Source organism: Indicator indicator, chromosome 12, assembly GCF_027791375.1.
Source record: "Indicator indicator isolate 239-I01 chromosome 12, UM_Iind_1.1, whole genome shotgun sequence".
NCBI lineage: Eukaryota > Metazoa > Chordata > Aves > Piciformes > Indicatoridae > Indicator > Indicator indicator.
Genome location: NC_072021.1, coordinates 17,421,358 through 17,443,704, shown reverse-complemented (window position 1 = coordinate 17,443,704; position 22,347 = coordinate 17,421,358). Strand labels below are relative to the sequence as shown.

General features: G+C 41.6%; 2 protein-coding genes across 2 annotated transcripts in view; one reads left to right on the top strand and one right to left on the bottom strand.

The window, feature by feature from the left end:
• NDRG1 (N-myc downstream regulated 1) overlaps nt 1-2,160 on the top strand; it is a 40,351-nt gene extending 38,191 nt beyond the window's left edge. The window contains exon 16 of the mRNA XM_054385634.1: nt 375-2,160. Coding sequence (XP_054241609.1) covers nt 375-640 — 266 coding nt within the window. The 3' untranslated portion in view covers nt 641-2,160. The remainder of the gene's footprint in view (nt 1-374) is intronic.
• An 8,597-nt stretch (nt 2,161-10,757) lies between these two features.
• CCN4 (cellular communication network factor 4) lies at nt 10,758-21,484 on the bottom strand. Its single transcript, XM_054385291.1, is given in 6 exon segments — nt 10,758-11,057; nt 11,561-11,754; nt 13,499-13,756; nt 16,182-16,463; nt 21,318-21,358; nt 21,360-21,484. Coding segments are annotated over 6 exon segments (1,200 nt in total).
• Nucleotides 21,485-22,347: the final 863 nt, after the last annotated feature.

Sequence of the window (22,347 nt, the reverse complement as noted above, 5' to 3'; positions counted from 1 at the left end):
TCACTGCCCTGGAGATGTTCAAGAAAAGACTGGATGGGGTGCTTAGTGCCATGGTCTAGTTGATTGGATAGGGCTGGGTGATAGGTTGGACTGGATGATCTTAGAGGTCTCTTCCAACCTGGTTGATTCTATGATTCTATGCCTTAAAGCTCTCTCTTGAACCCCTCAGCCCTGGTCACCAATTTTTGCCCTTGTAATCTGGGCTTCTTAACTGTATGTCTGGAGCAGTGGTGGTACTTCTGCATGTGAAGCTACCATGGAAAGTATATATTCAACCCTGAAGTCTCCTACAAGGGTGGTTAAGGATGGAGAGAAAGGCAAGGGCTTCCTTACAAGCCCATGAAGCTAGTCATTAACAAATTCTCTTCTTCCAGTCCCTTCTGCTAGCATGACCAGGCTGATGAGATCCCGCACTGCTTCTGGCTCCAGCGTAACCTCTTTGGAAGGACAGAGGAGCCGGTCTCACACTGGGGAAGGCACAAGGAGCCGGTCTCACACTGGGGAGGGAACGAGGAGCCGATCCCACACAGGGGACGGTGCCAGAAACCGCTCCCACACAGACACACGCATCGAGCTGACACCGAACTCAGCAAGCAATGCTGAACAATCAAGCCCCAAGTCCATGGAGGTGTCCTGTTAAATGGCTGTGGGAGGTTTAATCTGGTCACAGTGTGAAATTGTAATGGATGCCCCCTGTATCACAAAAACATAACTGGTATTAATCTCGAGCTATTCAGTAGGTTGAACTCTGTCCACCAGGGTCTGACAGGGACCAAAGAAAAGAAGCATCTCATTTGCTCTATCATTATTCTTGTAACTCAGACAGTTGCTGCTATTGTGTCCTCCTTCAAGGGATGCCAAATTCTAAAGGATACTTGCCAAAAGCTGATGTGGTTGTAAATGTTTCAGAGTCAAACCAGACTTGCTTAATGTCCTCCTTTAAAATCAAAGCTGTTACATGCCCCTTTATCTCTCATTCTCTTGAAGTAAACTGGCACAATTTGAGATGAGTTTCAAAGAGGGGGAGAAAACTTCACTGTTATGGATGGCTTTTAAAAAAAGGAAATGAAACAAATATGGCCTCATGTTGAAGCTGAAGTCAAATTTATTGTATATAGCTTGACATCAAAGGATAGAGAAGTTAATGTATTGTGCATTTATAAACCTAATTCACTAGTATTCAAGCCTGTTTTCTTATGTACAATAATATACTACCAAAATAGGCAATTTTAATGTGACTTTGAGATGAACTAAATCTTTAAGCTTTTTTATTTCACTTTTTTGAAATTTAGTTCCAGTCTTCCTTTCCTTCCCTCCTCCTAGATCCTAAAACCTGCTTATCCAAATGAGGATGGGATTGAAATTTAATAAGCAAGGTAGTGTTTCCTCTTTGGGATCTTGGGCCAAAGGGTTTACCATACTGCAAAAGCTGATGTAGCTGTGACAAGTAGTACATACCAGCAAAGCAGAAACAGCTTGATTTTCACTTCAGGCAGCTTCTTATCTTTGCAGCTCCAAGGTTTTGTGTCCAGCACAATTGTGATAAATTTGGATTTTTTGTAAGTGAAGCCAGATACAGCTGTTCTTTGTCAGGAGAGATGAATGACTGTGAGATGGCATGTAATTAGATACTGTACATTCAACCACCACTAATTACTAGATTTGAAACTCTGAGATCTCACTGGTGCTGAGAAGTGTATTCCACAAAGTAGTGGAGTGACAACACTGTATGTGTGAACTACAGTGTTTAATGACAGCATAAATGTACTGATCTGCTGGTTCTGCATCTTTACGTAGCCTCCTGAAACCTTGGGTTACTTTCTTTGATGCTAGTAGCTTGATAACCTTTGCACCAGTCAGATTTTCACTATTGAGTGTTCTTAAGTTTGTCCTTAGCTAGTGGGGCAGGGTTTCCCCCGCTCCAGTGCATACGTGCTGCATTGCAGTCCTCACACAAATAAGAACGCTCAAATGCTGAGCAGTTAAATAGCAAATGTTAATACTTTGGGATTGCTTGTTCAGAAGAACACCATCTAGGTTACTTTATATTGACTAACTGCAGCTCTTGTGTAGAATATACATAGCAGTTTGTGGGAAGAACAGACAATTTCCAGAAAGAATAAAGCTATTGTGTAAAGTCTATCAAGAAAAGTTTCTTAATGAAGTATTTGTATTTATTTCAAAACAAATAAATTTGTAACTTTGCAATGTCTGGTGTCTTGATGTTTTACCAGGAGTACAATAATCTTTCTCAGTCTGAATATATACTTTTCACTCCTTTGTATCAAGGAGATCATTTTCTTGTTCTTTTGCTTGTGTCTCTGCCATTCCCAGTGCTGAGAGCTCTTTTATTTTTCCACTCTAGCTTACTATTTATACCAAGAAAGCACAACATGCTTCAGTATTAAGTATTACTGGCTACTGAAAGTACTAAAGGATAATTTTGCTCTAACAAATATATTTTAAAAATTGAGCCTATATATGGAGTATAATTTAATTGTTGTTTGATGTTTTCTTTGCCTCTGTAGATACAGATCTGTGGTCTGTACACTGACTTCCTCACTGGAGTTGATGCCATGCTCATAGCATCCTTTGTGTTCACAATCTGATCCGTAAATCCATCCATGTGTGACGTGTTCCTCACCAGTCTCTAGAGGTATTCAGTCATCTTGACTGAAATCAAAGATGCTGCTTTGAGTTTCTATATGCTGTTCATTTTGGACCGCTGAAAAGTAGTGAAAAGATTAACCTTTCACAAATGAAAGAGGCAGAGGAATCTAAAGGTGCAGGAAAGAATGAAAACATTGATTTATTTCCATCCTTAAAGCAGAAATAGTTATCCTCTTTCAAGTTAAGTTTCTGTTTATCTTGCTAGTTTCCTGTTAAGATTGGGGCTTTTTTGTAACTTGAGCAGTATGTGTCCTTCATGGGAAGCACTCCATTGCTGGTTTGGAGGCTTCCTTCCTTCTGAGTGGTACAAGGGTCTGAGAGCACTGCAACTGCTCACTGAGAGTGTTGATTAAGAAATACAAGAGCCCTGGGGTTTTCAGGGATGAATGGGTTTGTGAATTTGCTGAAAGTACTTTGGGCTGCTCCTTTCTCCTGTATCTCAAAAAATCCTGTGATAGAAAGAAGCAAAAGCAAATATTTGGCATATCTGAGACAAGGCTGTGCTGGATTTGATGATTCAGCAGTCATGATTGGACTGATACCAGCAAAGGGCTTGATTTGGTTAACCACAGCCTGTGCCCATGAAAACGAGAGGAACCTGTTCCAACTCATCTTACAAAAGAAGGGCAAAGTTACATTCTTTGAGTTTTTCTGGGAATGGCTAATCATTCCTTCCACAAGGACACCATGGTGTGCCTGTCAAGTCTCGGCAGTTTATTTTTGTTTAACGGGGAGGAATGCATCCAAGCCTTCTTGCAGCACAAAAGGATCTTCGAGCACTTTTGAGCAGCAGGGAGTTGCTAGGACCACTATAAATGCAACAAAAAGTATTCATTTGGCAAGGAACAGCATGTACCTGTACAGAAAAGCTGGGGGACAGTACAGAGGAATGGTGTCTTACCTTTTACAAGGAGCTAGGACTTCTTTTCTCTGCCATGCTGGTCTTGTGGTATCTTTTAACTTGTGCTGCAACTGAAGAGATGCAAGTGACTTGCAGATTTATTAGAAATGTTTATAAACCCCCTTCCTGGACGTTACAAATGCTGAGTTCTGCATTATTCTTGGAGACAATATTTGCCAGAATACTGTGGTGTCATTAAACTAGAAGAGATGAGCTGGTCTTTCAGCTTTATCTCAAGATGTCAGGCCACCAGAGCAAGGAGCTCCTGTGACATAGAGGAAATTCATACTGCGTAGTGCTAGGTTTCCAGAAACATACTTCCCCTCTCTCTGCAGTTTGGGGTTCTAAAGGGTAGGGGAGAACCGAGAGGCTTCCCGACTGCTGCTGTAGTGGTGTTATTCAAAATCACAACTGTCAAGGATGCCTTTGCTGAAATCTGAGTTCTTCTCACCTCTCTCTGGGTCTCAACATCTACTGTGCAAAATTTGGCTGAACTTCAATATGGTTTTTCCCCTCTCTGTCCTTGCAGAGGAGGAGTGGGAGAGGATGTGCCAATCCAATGTTGCCACAGTGGGACTTTTGTACTGAAGGATGCTTTTTCCTCTTTAAAAGTCTTTAGAGACTAAACAGCTGCGAACTTTAACCTAGATGTATTTTGGGGGTTTATGATTAATGTCATGTGCTGTAAGTGATGGACTGAGCTGGAGAGAAAAGAGTTTATAGCAAAGCTGCTTATTTTTTTCTCTCCAGTGCTGGAATCCTCTTCCTGTCTGTTTTAGCATCTTGGGCAGAGTATCTGTTGCAATCCTCAGTGTCTGGGTAACAGAGTCTGTTGTTTCTACCAACACAACACATTGAGCAGTGTCTTGCAAATGCTGCTTGCAACTAGGTCCTTCCTCTTTCCACATGCCATCTGCTTTTTCTTTTCTCTTTTCTTTTTTCTTTTTTTTTTTTTTTTTGTTCTTTTCACTATTTTGCACTCTTTCACATTCACTGGAACTGAAACACCCTTAGTCTGTGTGTATGACCAGCTGTTTTGATGTGTGGATTTAGTGTTTTCCCTGAGCCAAATATAGGCTTTATGTTGATAGCTGATCACTGCTGTGCCTAATGTTTAAATAAATGAGAAAAAGGATGTCAGGATATTTTAAGAGATCAACCCTTCCCCCTCAGCCCTTTGTAAAAGACAGACACAGCCTCTCATTGTTTCTATCCATTGCTTCGTTAAGGGCTCCATTCATTTGACAAACAATACAGCTGCTGACCAGTGTTGGGGAAAAAAAAAAAGCTTCTGATTGCAACTGCCAAACAGTTCAATGCCTGTTCCCTGCAACTCAGTGTGGGGATCATTTGCACACTCAGTACCTTCTGGGGACTGGAGAAAAATTATTTGGCTATAATTAAAGGGGCAGTCCCTCACCCCAAACACCCTGCATATCTGTGGTACTGGTGGCTATTGTATGTGCATCAACCACCGGATGAAAACATCACTAATCATCTCTAGAAGAGAACAAGGGTTGGGAAAGGGGATAGCAAGCAGCTCTTCCTTTCCACACAGCACCACCACAGTGAGCTGTATCCCACAGCAGAGCTGGAAAAATATCCTTGGATGACCCACTACTCTCTGCAATTGCTTATGGCTCAAGTGGATTATGTTATTCAGGTCAAGGTCAGTGCGGGAAGGGGGCTGGGGGAGGGACAGGCTGTTTGCTGGGCAGCCACACTGCGGGGAGGGCTGGGACAGCTCCAGGCAAAGCCTACATGAGTGGCAGCACTCAGGAAAGTGAATGGCCACCAGCTCAGACCTTGCAGCCCTTGGCTCTGTGCATGTGTGTGCGTATGCATGCGAATGTGTGCAGATCCCCACAAATCTCAGCACCCTGCATGCAGCAACATGGGCAGGGAAGATGCTGAGCTGCTGTTCCTCCCCCGCCAGCAGACTTGGCATCAGTACAGGGCTGGGAGAGTCTGCCCCAAGCAAAAGTGCCATCCAGTGCCTTGCATACTGGTGAGATGTTCAGAGTCAGATGCTCCTGCCTTACCTAAGGTGTACACTTGCATCTCTCCAGCTAGTAAATTGTCATTTATTGGCTGATTCCAGTGTGTTTTCCTTTATTTTTAGTGATAACCATAGATTAAAAAAAAAAATTAAAAAAAAATCTTATTTCTTTAACACCTGCTCCTCACACAGGCTTGGGGCAGGGGAAAGCCTACTGAAAGAGAGCCTAGCACAAGGACAGCCCTTCATTTGAGAAGTGCAAATACTTAGGAGACAATGGGTTTCCCAGACCAAATGCAATGGATGAGAAAGCAGCCAGGAAATCCTTCATGCAAGATCATGTGCTTGGCAACTGCCACATGTGCAAGCAGAAGACCCAGAGGATAGAAGGGACTTCTGGAGCTTGTAGAGACAGCAGGGAAATGTACCTTTGCTGAAAACTATTGCCAAAGGCACTGTTTGGAAAACACTTATAATTGCAGGAAGAAAAGAAAAGAAACCAAGAAGACCACACCAAACAACAACAACAAAACCCCAAAACACACTAGGAGAAGGCTGGGGGGTAAGTGCTTTCTTGTCTGATGTGCCAGTAGCCCACAAGCCCAACACAGGACTGGAGACAACAACACCCCAATTCAGGACTGGAGGCCACTCAAAATGTTTAAGTTCCTACTCAGGCAGGTATCATACTTTAGGCTGGAAGGCAAACTTGACTTGTGGGGAAACTCTACAAGTATATCTTTCTAGAATTAAATGGTAGAATTCTTACTGGGGTCGGCTCTGAGGGTATGTAAGTGCAAGAATATAGAATAGTAATTATTTAATTAAAATGCTTTTCCCTATGTCTTTAATAACCTTGTTTGAACAATTTCTGGCTGTATGTCTGCTGCAAACTAATTACTCCTGCATCCTCTCAAGAGAGCTGGTAAAGAAGACATGCAGGTTGAGTAACACACTCCATTTTGCTCAAAGACTCTAGTCCAGCAAGAGTACTGGAGGGAAAAATCAAAACAGACATGGAGCCAGATATAGAGCATCAAACAAGGACACATGAGTTGAGGAACACCTGTCTTTCCCAAGCTGCCAAAATATTCACACTGAAGGAATTGCTCATAGAGTATCCTTTTTTTCCACATTGCTGGCTCTTTATTTTTATTTTTGTGTCCTTCAGTTCAGGGCTTTGTCACAGATCTCAAGTGATGAGAGAATATTGGAAAAGGAAAAGAAATGTCAGTGACAAACATATTTCACATTCTTTTGCTTATCTAAGCTTCTAAACAAGGTGTCAGTCATAAAGTCATTAATTGTTTACCACTTCTGAGGTTATTTAATAGCTTTAAACCTTATCTGCACCATGCCACCTATGAAACCTCACCATGATGCTGTCTGAACACATAATATACATTAAATAGCTGGAGTAACCTGGACTAATAATGCCAAACCAATCTGGTTTTCTCGTTATCTTTTGATATATTTCAACATATGACACCAACAGAAATAGCTCTGTAGAACTGTTTAAATTGGAAAGTCACCCTTTGAAAAGGTATGTGTATGGATATGTGCCTGCAGTTAACAAAACCACTGTCTCCATTAGTTTAATAAACTGCATGTCTTAGAATTCCTTCAGAAAACTGGGAGGCAAAAATATCAGAATTTGATTTACAAGCCTTTGAGGATCCAGATCCTTGATGTGTTTAAACTGTGACCATGAAAGTACTTTTGTAAGCATACATGGTTTGCCCAAGCACACAGGGAGCCAGGGAACTGAATCTGAAGGCTAGTCTATTGCCTTAGTCCTAGGGCTAATCTTCTTAACATCTATTAAACAAAAGATCTCCAATGCACCACAAGCTTCAAGTCATGCTCACCGGCTACAAGTGTTGCTCTTTCCCTTTTCATTGTCACCAGAGAGTCAAGCAGTTGCTCTGCACAAGCAGTAGATCTAAGGAGATTTGATTCCCCATATATGTGGCAAATATCCTCTCAAAACTCTTTTAAAGTAATGACCACCATTCCCCATCCGTGATGCCATCATCTCTCCCTCCACTGTGGCTTCTTGTTTCCAGCTGGCACATCAGTTCAAAATCCTGTGATTGGGTTCAGAAGTGTTGGACGTGTTAGCTGCCCAGCCAATGTGTGGGTGTGGTAGGGGCAATGTGGTGGGCCTCTTCCCTGTCCTGTTATTTTATTTCACTTTTTATCTCAGGAATTGCAATGCTTCTGAGATTGCTACTCTTCTGACTACTTTGTTTGGCATTTCCCACAAAGGGACTGACTGACAGACAGACAAAAGGACAGTATGATTGCATATGCCTTGTTCCCATAGGAAACTGGGCTAGAAACAGAACCATCCTGGGTGCGGTGGGTGAGATCTGTGGTTTCCAAGCATTCACTTCACTAAAAACTGACACACACTGGAACTGCTGGTCATGCATTAGCTTACAATAGCTTCTTTTATCTCCCAGTGAAAGCTGTGTGTTTCATCCCCTGCAGCATTTGATTGCAGTGCTTACAGTGTTAGCCAATTGCAAAGCAAAGAAAGCCTATTAAGTGCCACTGTTTTGGGTATGTCTTCTAATCCTATTTTCTTGCTTCCTTATGTGTACATGTAAGGCAGAGAAAGGCTGACTAGACGTATGAACACACAATATATGTGCACTTCATTTTATGCACCACAGGCTGCACCCCAGGAACATGTGTATGTAAATACTCACACATACACACACACATATATATATATAAATGGATGTGTTCATATACAGCTTTATATGTAATATTACAAGCAATATTATATAAATGCATGTATATAATATTGTATATACAGATATACATATGTATATGTATGCATATATTAGCATGTATGGATATACATTTAGGTATATACACAAACATATATATGATATTTGAAGATGAGCAAGAAGTAGAAGACAGGATTCCAACTCATAGTTAAGGAATGTGATTGAAGAAGAGGGCTTTCCTACTGAGCAGGGCTTTCCTACTGAACCCCTCAATACAAACCATTTTCCTTTTTGGAAAACTTCGTCATCTTCTTGGCTAAGGCCTTGCTTTCATACGGTCCCATGACCTGTTTTTTTACCAGGTGATGAGGGTCAAAATGCAGCATGTTCAATCTTGCAAATGCTGACCTCTTATTTGGATGGAGGTTGAATATGTGAGATGGGACCTCTGCTGTCGTATCACCCAGGTCAAAGGCAGTCATAAAGCTGAATCTTGCTCATGAGTGGAAAAAACAGGAAAGACATCTTGCATCTGCACTGGGAATTTCATGGAGGTTTCAACAAAGAAATAATAAAATATTTTAATTAAGGAATTACCCTGCTCTGTGAAAATTTTATGGGTCAAATCCTTGTATACAGACAAAGTTGCTATGGAAGTTAACAGCTTTCAAAGATATACAGCATTTTTTTTCCTAGAGGTTTTTGCACAGCAATTACATCATTTTTATCCTGCTTACAAGATGCTTTCATTTATCATAGCCAGAAAGATTTATGTGTCCTGGGAACTAATCTAACTTCCTCTGATGTCCCAAGATGAAGACAACTTGGCAGCTGCAACTGAAGAAAAACAAATGACTGATTCAAAAGAGTTGCATGATGTGAAGTTCAGCCTCATACTGGTCCAGTCTCCAGGCTATGCATCACTCGTCAGTTCTGCTGTGCCGCCAGAGATTTTTTGAAGCAGATACTATAGCTCCCCACACAGAAATACATTCCTTCTCTCCCAGGTGAAACAGCAGCAAATGTGCTGTGGTGCATGGGTGCTCTACTAACAATTTGTTGGAGAAAAAATTGGCTCCATAATGTTTCAGTGATGATAAATGTATTGCCTGGAAAAGTAATGACAGGTTTTTTTCTTCTTTTAGTTGACCTTGGCGTGGTTACTTTTGCAGAAAATGTTTGCATTGATATTTACTCTAAGCAGCAGCAGCCCATTTGCAACTAAAGCACCAGAAGCTATGCCAAGGATGGTTGTCTCCTTTTGCATCTATTCATCCACAGAGCTGATGGGAAGCCTAACACCTGTATTCTCACTTAGGATGTCTGCTTTCTTGTACCCCAGCCATGTAAAACGAAGGTATATGTCACTAGAAAGGTAGCAGCAGGAAGCAGGACTTGTGTGCTGGTAACACCAGAGGGAGGAGGAGGTGGTGGTCCCAAGGTACAGACCATACCATTTCTATGTCAATAAACAGGCATACAGGGTATTGATCTCAGTCTTTCACCTGTCCCTCTACATTTGATCCTTCAGAACTGCAGAGCCAGCCTAGGAGCAATACATAATCTACTGATAAGAGAATCTATCCTGAAAATATGAGCCTGGGATGGCTATTTTGGATTCAGGCTGTTGAAGATCAGAACAAGCAAAGAAACTGTGAAAACGTCCCTGGCACAAGAGATCAAGGTGAGGCGAAGGACAGCAGGACCCAGCCTAGTGTAATGAGAGATGGACTCATTACAAAGACATTTCACAAGAAACATCTTTTGCCCTACGCTTTTCCTGTGAACTTCACTATGGGGTAGAATCTGACTGAGAATGAGAGAAGGAGAGTTCTAGGACAGATCTCAAGTGTGACAGAGACAAGAGTCTAGTCCTGAGAGTCACCAGCATCAAAGACAGAAATCTAATGTTGAAAAAAAACACATATATGTCAATGATAATGTTCCAGCTTATAATACATTATTAAAGAAATTACAATAATGATGTCTGAATCTCTTGTCTGAGCTATTGACATCCATAGTTTTGCTGTCACACTAGTGTACTACTCTTTCCTTGGGGCAGTTAAAATACTGGCCTAATAAATAGCAATGCCAACAGGACATTTAAGTCCTGGAATCTGTGCATGGAAGAATTTCTGGCTACTGTTAATAGATGAGGGACTATTACAATTGAAAATCCTATTTGTTCAAGGCATCTCCAAAAACAGTGTGGCAAACAGAAGATTTAACATCCTAACTCAGGGAAAATAAAAAAAAAAACCACCACCAACAAAACTAAAACAGAAACAAAAACAATAAACAAACAACCCCCCAAAAAGAACCATGAAAAAGCAAAACAAACAAAAAAAACCCAACCAACCAAACAACAAATTGTACACTTGCAATGGATGAGATTCTCCTTTTATTTTAAAACCTCTGTAAAATCAGAGCAATCCAGCATTCAGCCAATCTAATTAGCGATTTCAGAGTAATCATGGTAATGAGCCAAGTCAGCAAAGATGTCATTGGGGTTCTTGCAGCTCAGGTTGCAAAAACAAGCATTGATCCACATGATTTTCCAGGAAAACTCCGTTCCATCTGGGCACTGAAATCTCACTTCAATAGTCTTGGACTTGTATGGTGTGCAGCACCTGTTGTCTGTGCAGACACCACAATATTTAGGTCTATAAGGACTTTTACTCACACATCCTGAGATGGTGTAGTTCATTGTTTCATTGGCCCTGTAGACAGCCAAGCACTTCTTCCCAGGCTAAATCAGAGAACAGGAAAAAAAAATGTTAATATTATTGGTGACACAAGCAGGCCATACAAACTGCCTTTCTGATATTTAAAGGGTTTTGAAGTCATAATTAAGAGTTTTGCAATCCTGATCTAGAGGGTGTGACAGATGTACACTTTTAGACAGATAAATCCAAAAGCTGCAAGTAGGGTACTTGCAAAATGCAGTTCACAGCCATGAGCAGTCATGGACCATCACTTTTCAGCTAGCTAAGTCACAGTTCTGTCCAAACCAGCAGCAAACACAGCTGACTTGGCTTGTCTTTCCTTGCAAGGACCTTTTGGCTGGAACTGAAAGTCTCAAGGGAAGGTTTTCATACTAGCATGTGGAAGCACAGGCAGGACACATTCTTTTTCCTCTCTGCAGCACAGTAAATCCATGTAAAAGTACAGCCCTCAGAGGCCTGAATGCTGCCAAAGGCTGACCCCACATCCAGGCAAAGCTGAAGGCGTGCATGAAGAAACAGTCCCCACCTTAATGTGCTTGGTTATATCCACCTCGCAGGGGCGCATGTTGCACAGGCGGCTTTCCTTCAGGAGCCGGCACTGGTCGTTGTCATTGGAAATCCTGGTGGAGATCCCTAGCCCACAGGTCTTTGAGCAGGGACTCCAGGATGAGGTGTGAACAATGCAGTTCTTCTGCCAGGCTTCATCCTCTCCCTCATACGCTGCAGAGACCAGATTAACCCCACATTATTCAGACAGGGCAGCTTTCCATATCAAACACTCCCTCCCCAGCTCATTACACATTCAGGCCACTAACTCAGATAATCAAATCACAGCAATGTGGCTCAGCATTCCTGTGAACCTCCTCATCCCACCCCCTTTGCCGCTGACCTACTTGTGTCAGACCCTCCAGTGTTGTGAGTGCTTGGGTCCAAGGCTCATTTCTTTATTTCCCTTCACAGCCTTGCACAAGGGGCCCCTTGTGTGGGCCCCCCAGGTGCTGCCACAATACAAACACTTAATTACAGAAGCCTGTGCCAGCCGCTGCAGAAAAGGGATGAGATCTGATCTCACCATGGAGTTTTATTTCTGAGCCCATTCAATTGATTCCCTGTAGCAGAAAGCAGTCAACAGTCTTTGCTGGGTGGTTGAAGGGCTTGGGAAGCAGCCACAGCCTTTCACTAGGAGGAAGAGCAGCTTGAATAGCTCTCAGGGAGACCAGCAGCCACTTGAAGAAAGTGTGGGCTCTGTTTTGAAAGCAGCCGACAGCCACAGTTCAGGTTCCTTCACAGTCTTGGCCAAAGCCCCCACTGGTCTCCAACTCACAGGACACCCCAAAGGCAAAACTCTGACAGAAACCCTGCTGCACTGAGCTTGTGCACTATAATTATTATCGTATTAATTATTGTATTAAATGTAACAAATGCTAGTCTCACTTCTGTAAGAAGAGGTCAGGCGAGTAAAGCTGTGTTATGCCCATTTTGGAACGTAGGCCATGAAGTCATAAGGCAAATTTCACTATCAGGTGTTTTTAATTTGGATCTTCTTCACAGTTCAAAGCTACCAGGAACATAAGTGAGGGCTAAACTCTGGCAAGCTTAACCCACAAGACAGAGGCTTTGTTTTGTGCAGCATTAGTACAGATCAAGGACTGGAGAAACACCCCTTACCAGTAAGGAAAAAAAAATCAAACCTGGTTTACAGCAAACATCCTATGCCTCTTTGAGCTCTACTTTTGTGAGATAATCTAAAATATGGAGCTGATAGGTGTTAAAAGGATAAGTTCAAGACATATAGCAATGTGAGCCCTTCTTAAACATTTAGGACCATAGTTGAGGCAATTGGTACCACCTCTGTGCACTGGGCTATATGATCTTCTCATGAGTGTGAGTGTGAGTGTGAGGAGAGAAGGTAATTTATGTGATACATAAAAAAGGTAGTTCGATTATGTCATCAGTCCAGATCTGCTAAAAAACTATACTAAAACAAAGACAATTCAGCCTAACTGTCAGTGAACTTTGACCACAATAACTGTTTTCAAGGTCTTATGTAAGTTTGGGGCTAAGGTATAGGGGCTTTAAAATCGTGCTAGCAATGCAATATAACCCAGACAGAAAAACTCAGTCCTAAATTAACATAAGCCCATTCTGTTTTCTAGAGGGCTCAGACTGAAAAAGAAAATGGTAAAGTAAAAAGGAGGTGTGGCATCTTCAAAGTGCCAACAGATGCGTGCTTCAAAAGGGCTTTGTCACTCAAGAATGTTTGTTGAGTCTCATGTTGCTGCTACAGAGTTCAAGCACAGTGTTGGTGTTTACATGTCCTGCCCTTCACCATGTGTTGTATAGGAGTCTCTGTGATTCAATCACACACCTGCCAGCTCTGGCAGTGCAAGATGACACTTTGGTTGTAGTCTCTAAATTCAGTTGCCCAATGACAAAGGAGAGGTCCACCTCACTCCCACTATACCTGCAGAGGAGATGTGGCGTGGAGATGTCTTCCTGATTTTCTTGGAGTCATCACAAATCCACTGCTCACAGCACTTCCCTGCCATCTTAATCAGCTTTGGGTTTGGGCACCAGACAAGGGGAGGACGTGAGTTTGTGCACATGGGAATACAGCCCACAGCCCCGTTAATGCATGTGCAGTTGTATTTGCAGTTGGGTTGAAATGTGTCCCCATTGCTATACCTGACTCCATTGAGGACACATCCTACACCAACAGTCTCTGAAAGGAAAGAAAAAGAGATAAAGACACACCGAGGACCATTAAAATAAAGCTGCCAACAAAGAGTGCTGATGTTTTTCTTCACCAAGCTGCTCCCTGGGCTAAGGGAACCAACATGGGGATGCAGCAGTGCTGAGGGGCGATGTGTTCTTTGTGATGCTGAGCCAAATGTGGGCACACCTTCTAGGAAAGGGTTTTCATTCTAAATCACAGCAAAACTAAGACTCTTTTAATGCTTTGTGGGAAAAAGGGTTAGAAAATAAAACAAGTTTTATCCACAAATGCTCATTTAAAAAAATCATTCCATAGCATGCTGTTAAACATTATTAGAAGTTGGAACAATCACAGTAATAATCACAGATATTGAGAAAAAATTGAGTTTTTCAGAGACATATGAGAGGACTACAAATAATTGCAATTAAGACACAGCTCTTCAAAACACCTGAAGCACATCTGAAGCAGAAGGAAGAGGATAGGCAAGGTAGTAAAAGAACACCTAAAATAGCACTGGATTTCTCTATTTAGGTAACTAGATCTCACCCAGTTGTCTTGGAAATTTAAGTAACATATTTTAAAGCCATAAAAACCAAAAACTCAAGCATTTTGTTTGCCCATGAGCAGGAATTACATTGTTTCCAGAAGTAGTAACTCTCTTTTTTTTTTTTTTTTTTTTTTTTTCCCTCCCCACGTTATGAAGAGTTATTGGAACCAGTGGCAGAAATCTTCTAATGGCAGATTTAAGCAAGTTTCTTGTTTGGTCACATGGAGGCAGTGAGTACACACTGAACAGGTCTGGTCAGAAACAGAGCTGAAATGTGGCTGTTTCAGGGCCAACACAAATTGAAAATCCTGCCAAGACTTCCTATTTTTAGAATGGGCTGAGTGAAAGCATCAAAACCATATCCCTTCTTCTCCACAAAAATGAAATTTGTTGGAATTTGAAGCACAGATCCAGATCTCCAGATCATGCTCAGCTCCAATTTTAATAATGCTTCAGCCTGTGTTGAAGAGACATCACTCAGTGTTGGAGCCAGAGCTGGGAATTCAGTTAAACTTCTAGATGCATGCATTATGAGGACATCCCCAAACATAGACAAAGGGGCTGTTGGACACCTTCATGCAGAATCTGCATCTATATTGGCAAATTTAGGAGCATATCCTTGTTCCTTGACCTCATGTGCACAATGCTGGCCTCCCCATCCAGGCATGTGCTCAGTACTTCAGTGCAGAGAAAAGCCAACAACAAAAAGAGAGCTGACTCCCAGGCAGGTTTCTCTCTAATGTCCAGGTGGCTGGATCCTGGGACACACCTCAACATGGCAGTCTAGATACAGCCTGAATTTATTGCAATTTCACACCATTCCCTTTTCCATCACCAGTTCCTAGCTCTTTATAGATCTTTATTTTCCACAAATGGTATTGTTTCTGTAGTCCTGCCTGTACAGGATTCTCTGGACTTAGCTTTTGGCATCCATCTGCACAGTACATTCCTCACAGAAGTTAGTCCCCAACCAACACCCAGTGCAGGAGTCTCACTCTTGCCTTCACTCACCCTGTAGGCAGGGCAGTAGCTGGTGTACTCAGAGGGGAGTGAGGTAGCCTGTATGTGACCTGGTGCACAGGAAAGAACATGTCAGCAGATCATGTTGTGTGCATCTGTCTAGATACTGAAAGCAAGGGAAAGACCACAACTTTCTGTAGCAGCTGAGAAAAGTTACTTTGTGACTGTGGAGAGACCTGCTTCTCATGTCCCTCAGCTGTGCACACCACAGTGCCAGTTGCTGTATAACCATAAATGTCACAGAATAGTGATGTGAAAGTGCAGATTGGGAATCCTTCCAGATCTCACAGGGGAAGCTGGGGATCAATCTTCCTGCATGCAGTGCCATTGCCACAGGCATACTGAATGCCTATGATGTATGGGGAGGGCTAAAAAACAAAACAAAAAAATCATCCAACTAAGTAAGCAAGTACTTAAATAAACAAACATCCTATATTTCCTAGGGATTCACTACTAGGAATAATCATAGCATCTCCTCAATATCATGGTTTTCATGTAGACACCCACATCGCTTGTCTTTAAGGCCAGCTGCATGCCTATCCTTCCTTCATCTCCACTCCATCACAGCACCTCCTCTTGTTATGGGAAATACAGAATCATCTACTTATAAATTTGAAGACCTTCAAATATTGTTGTTTCCTCCTTCTTGGCTGCAGCCAGCTCAGAGGGAAGGAATACCAATGCTATTTCTCATCCAGCCAGCTGTCCTGAGAATGAAGACAGTTATAAGGAAATGGAAGATGATGGAGAGGTTGATGAGCATATAGCCAGGAATCTGAAGAGATAAATCTCAACCGTTTCTCAGGCTGAGGGAAGCTGCCAATGTTTATCTAAGTCAAAAATATATATATGTACGTCACTTACGTGCACATACTCCTATTTCGTACCTAGGTCTGTCTCCGCTGTAGTCACAGTACAAGCCCCTGTGGAAATCACAGGTGTCGGCCTCAGTGCAACTTTCTCCACGCTGCTTGGCACAGGTCTTGCAGCAGTCGCAGCCATCTGTGACCAGGCTGACACCTACCGAGCACCGAGGTGGGGACCTCGGACACTCGCATGGCCACTTACAGTACTGAGTCCGTGTGTAGGCCTCTGTCGTGGCAGGGATGGTGGGGGGCATGGTGGTGGAAGTCTGGGCAATGGCCTACAAACAAAGAAACACAGCTTGGAGAGCATTCCAGAAGAAAGGGGGTTGCAAAGCCTACGGTGATTAGATTTCAGTTAAAATCCCCTCAGGTCTAACAAGACTGCAAGGAAAATAATAAATGCAAAAGAGCCATGGAAAGGGAGCAGTCACTGCTCTCTTGTAAACCTCTTCAGATACCAGCCAATGGCAAATGCTCTGCAGCTCGGAATATCATCTAAACTGCATAGCACAAGCCTACTGGTACTCAGCCTTTCTTAGAGCACTCCTCTCTAAACAGAGGTCTCTCTCCATGCAGGAACATGCCAAACATCCCCCCAATACATAAGAAGAAAGTGTGACGTGTCCAGCCCATGTTAACCTGTGGTGCTTGGCTCTGCAAGAGGATTGTGTCATCCCATAGCTGTTGTACCTGTTGATGGCTGAAGGGACTCTTGGTGACTCAAAGGCTTCCTTGTACAGCAGTCCCTGCACCTCAGATCACCAAGTAAGAGGAAGGTCTCCGTGTTGCAGTGTGAAAGCACATGCAGCCCTGTTTGGCCTCATCTTCCTTAAGCTTATTCATATTTGTGTGGGTTTTGCAACCAAAATACAGGATCCCATAAATGCATGAGAGGATCGGGAGCAGGCCTGTGAGCCTATCACCCTTGGAGACACCCAGTCATGAACCTCTGTGTTGTGAGAGCAGTCTGAAGCCAATAGGTCTAACACGCCATCATGGACCTCCTGAAGATATCTTGTCCATTTCATTTCTTGCAATACCACTAATACCACAATAACTACCACCTTACAGCATCCTAGACCTTTGACTTGAACAGAGATGCGGTTAGAGAAAGGAAAAGATAACCTCTGAAACTAAGAATGTGGCTGTCTGTGAATGTTACAATGCACAAGTTTGCACAAGTTTACTCACTTCTGTTTGAAGAACGCTGTGCTTGTTTCCATTCCTACAGCAGAACTCATATGCAGTTCAGCTCTCTGGTGGAATCCAAGTCCTAACTGGTGAAGCTACACTATGGCTATAATATTTTAAGAACATTTTTAAATAGTGGTTTTTTTTTTAAAAGTGTCATGTATTCCCTCTAAGCACCCACCCTTATCCATCCTTTGCAGAGTCCAGACTATCATATTCAGTACAGATGCTTTCTGTGAATCCTAAATGAGTTAAAGGTCCTTAGGTCTGTCTGTGATGGGCTCATTCAGGTTTCACACTCCAGTTCCCATGATGTTGCCCTGGCCCACAGCAATCAAACATCTGGCATATTTCTGCAGTGATTTTCCACCTGTGCCTTTTGTCAAATTTTTTTGTTGTACTTGCAGTCACCTTAGGACCTTTAAGTCAGATCAGTGTAAGTGAAGTTTAATAATGTTAGCATTTTTCTCATTAACAGTGCACAAATATTCACCAGCATGGTGAGCAAGGAAAGAAAATTTTAATGGGGAGGATACTGCCAAGTTTCCATTTTCCGATCTCCATTTCCTTGGCAAATAAAGGAAAAACAACCAACAATCCTGTAAATCAATTCAAAATCTCATAATCAGATAAAAAATCTGATCAAGGTATATCAGGGTAGAAAAAGTATTTCATTTAACACAGTGATGCTCAGGTCACTATTACTGAGATAATGAAGTGCTGGGGTACCAGCAAAACCCACAGAGAGCAGAGGTTCATTGTCTTCATTGCACTCACCAGTCCCTGCAGAGCAAGTTCTGGACCACATTTAATACCAGCTATGCTTGTGGTGCAGGAAGGATGCAAATCAGCCCAGTGACAGAGCAAAGATGAGTTTTCTGCCAGAATCACTGCACAGAAAACCTGAGCTGCACATGAGGATCAGTCAAGGCACAGTACCTCATGCACAGCTATAAACAGGGTTATTTACAGGCTATCACCAGCCACAACATGACTCTGCTTGAGCATGTGTGGTCCAGAAGCCCTTCCTGGTGACAAGATGTGAGATGCAAAGAATGTGTGTAACACTACAAAGTTTAGTCAAGGAAAGACAAGGTCTAGAAATTGCTAAGAAAATCCCGTCCATTCCTGGCTACCTTGTACCTTGTTTTGTTCTCTTTACAGCTTCAGATCTCTCAAATAAAAGACTTTCCATCACCCCTCAATTAAGAAAATATCTCAATCCAAGGCTTTGTAAAGAAAAGCATTCACAAGGACTGTGGTCCCATAGCCAATGAAATATTCATCGGGATACTTCTGCAAAGCCCTTTTACTGTCTTCTACAGCTTCTTTGTTAGCAAACTCAAATTTTATTAAAATACATTTCTAAACTTGCCACTGCTGTATCTGAAAGTGTGTCTAAGTATCTTTGTAATTAGTTTCCCTGTATTTAGGACACTAAATTGTTAACGATTAATAATCACTGCCAAACAGGCAATGTGTTTGCTCTGGTCATAATTCCAATTCCATTAAGGCCCCTTTACAAATGCTTTTTCCTTAAAGTTGTCTTAAAATCACTTTTAAAGTCATGTTTAAGCTAAAACATACCAATATAATTTGCTCCCACTTTAAGGCTCCTTGATGTTGCCAAAGTTGTTAACAGAGGAACACTGAGATCAGTGCAAAGCTTTTAATAGCAGTATTTTTTATTCCACTCACAGTAATTTGAGTAGGTGCAATAATCTGTCACTTGAGAAGAGAGGCCTCTTCAAGTGCAATAAACCTATTTACTTTGTTGCTGATCATTAAAAAAGGTGCTTAACAGTCAAATCCAGATACACAGACAAAAGTCACACAGCTATTTACAGAGCTCATTGCCATGACCCAACCCTGTAAGTAAATCCCTTCTCAATCCCATGTTTCTATTGTCAACGTGAGCAAGCAAACAGTTTCTACCATGTGTAGATATAAATATGTGAATCAACGCACGTAGCAGAGAGAAGTACTGCTAGTCCTGCAGTTTAAGTTAATGTGTGAAGGACTGAACCTGAATTATGAAGGACTGGGTGGCTGGGAGCTGTTCAGGGCCTTGTGATAGACAGGAATTTAGAGTAAATTCCTTAAGAGCCTTCCTCTAGGTCTAAAGCCTGAGCTGGCCAAGAAAGATTTTCAAGTGTCCTTATAGCAACTAGTTGTTGTAGTTCTTAGTTGCAGTTTTTGGATGTGTGGGCTGAAATGCCTGGTCATATGGCTTAGAGAGGACACTTAGTATGGATACTATGACTCTCATATTTTACAAATAGGGAAGGCATGGAGAGGTGGAAGCAGCATTATGTTCTAGGCTCCATTGCTACCCAACCAAAAGCCCAGCCTTTGGAAACTAGCTTGGATTCTAATGTCCACTTGAAGTACACAACCTATACAGCTTCCAGGCCCTTCTCCTTTGCCTCCTAATTTCCTCAGACCTTTGCTATGGGAGAAGCAATTCTCTAGATTTATAAAATTCTTGACTTTTCCATGGTCAGCTGCCATCACTGGAATATCTAAATACCTTTGGAAAATTCATCCAGTCCTATTACTTAAATGTCACAGAACATTCTGGGAGATATATATATATATATATATATATATATATATATATATATATGCTTTATTATTAAAAGGTATGAGGGTTAAGACATCATGAATAATGCTTTATAAATATCACAACAAAACCAGCTCTTTCCAAAGGTGCTACACCAGGAAATCACACTGTAATGGTCTTCATTAATGGCCATCCTTAACTAGAAACAAACAAACAAACAAACAAAAAAAAAAAAAAAAACAAACCCTCATTTAAATTAAGGTTTCAGGAATCATGTCTTCAGGGTCAGTATAAGTGTAGAAGGGTAATAGCTTGGTAAGAAATCCAAAACAAAAGTGAAGATAACTTAACACCAAAAAGAACAGTGATGAGGTTTTGATAAATTTATTTTAAAATATCAGAAAGATAAAAGAATGTGCCTGCTAGGAAACTAATTTTCCTAAACACTGGTAGTTGTTTTGTATAACTACTCTTCAATCTCAGGGTTTGTAGATTTGTTGTATTGGATGCCAAGGAGAAAATAGTCCACCACAAGTTATTAATGATCTCTAATTTTGCTACTTTTGAATGTACAAGCCCAATCTCATTAAATCAAGTTGAAGCCTTTCTCACCCTGCCATGGCTGATAAGTCTCTACTAACGTTGCTCCTGATTTATGCTTGGCAAGCTCCAAAATTACTTTCCTTTTGCATTTACAGAGAATAATATTGTGCTAGCAACACTTTCCAGCTAATTTTTGTGTTCACATTGAAGAGAAGGAGAAAATAAAAAATTGCTCACTGCCTGCCATAGCCACAAACTCAACATTTTTAAAAACCATGAGTTTTGCTATGCAAGCCTTAAAGAGATGAGATGGACGGAAACGTTCAAACAGCATGTTCTGCTTATTGGTAAAGTATATTTTCAATTTTTTTGGGAAAAATACTGTAATTAGAAGTTTGTTTTAGTTTGGAAAACTGGAAAGCCCGAGCTATGTACACAGTCCAAATTAAAAAGCAGACAGATATACAGCAGCACTTTTACATAATGCATAATGAAACGTCCAGGTTTGTTTTTAGCAGCAAAGCCCTACACGCATTGCAGTGGATTCCTTTGCTTCTGGTTTTTCAGGTGTTTAAAAAGAAATTAATGTGTGTTGATTTTGCTGTTTCAGTGATGCAAGATTTTACTACTGAAGTGATTTTCTTTCAAGTATTTTCCTAATTATGAGCAAGTAGGGAAAAGCTATCCATGCTCCTCCCCACCAGTTTACTGAAGAGAAAAAAAAAAAAAGCCTAAAAGAATGACGACTTATAAAGTCAGTTTTTCTGGCTGTTGGCAGGTCTGGGGAAATGGTTATGAGAAGGTAGTGGATAGAGGTCTGCTTAAACAGGAGTAGCTTATCACCTCCTGCAGTTTTCCCATTGGTGGTAATTTGCTCTAAAACAAGGACCTTTGAGCTCATTTTCAGCTGCACAAGCTGTGTTTTGCAGGGCACATGCCATCGGGTGCACGTCTTTCAATTTCCCATAGTAGAACGTACTAAAAGGCATATTTTTAACCCACATTTCTGATACTTCCTTTCTGAGCAAAAGCCAGATGTCATTGATGGAGGGATGCAACGTGATCTGGATTATCCTCTGCTCTCCATCTCTGACATAGTTGCAAGAGGAAGCAGTCAGTGAGGAAATCTTTATTAAAATATCCTCCTTACTACTATGTGATCAAATCAGCTGGTTTGCAGACTGACCCAAACATCCTTATCAGTGGGAGTTCCTATGCCAAGGCCTTACAGCATCAGACTGCCACTGTATAGAAATATCTCCAGATTTTGCAGTTTGGCTGCCCTAAACAGGGACAGCAAAGTGAAAAACACAACTCTAAGCAAATGCCTAGAGGCTGTCATTTGTGCTGCCAGATGACACATCTGCTTTCTCCTGGTTCCACCTACTGGCTGAACTATTTAGATAGCACAAGCAGGAATGTTGTAGAGCCAACTCCAACACCATATACCACCTTAATGCTCCCATTAACCAAAATTATTTTAAAAGGCATCGAGGAGACTCACATCTGCATTCACAGAGTTGCAAACATCTTAATATTAGCACATTTCTGGAGGGAACACCACGTTTGGAGCTTAATAAAGCAAAAATGAAATACAAACGACCTATTGCATAAAGCCAGATGCCTTTCCACCCCTCAGTTCCACCACTGGGCAGGCATTGAGATTGCTAAATTTCATCCCAGATCAGGCAGATGTTAACAACTCATAATACATGTCAGAGATGGGCACATTAGCAATGAAAAATAAGACTGGCTTACATCAGTGGGTTTAAATCCAGCCCTCAAGGAAGTTTTTTTCTTACTCTTGCTCAGTTGGATCTTCTAAGCTGAATATTGCTGAATATTTGCATTTTTATTACATCCGAAA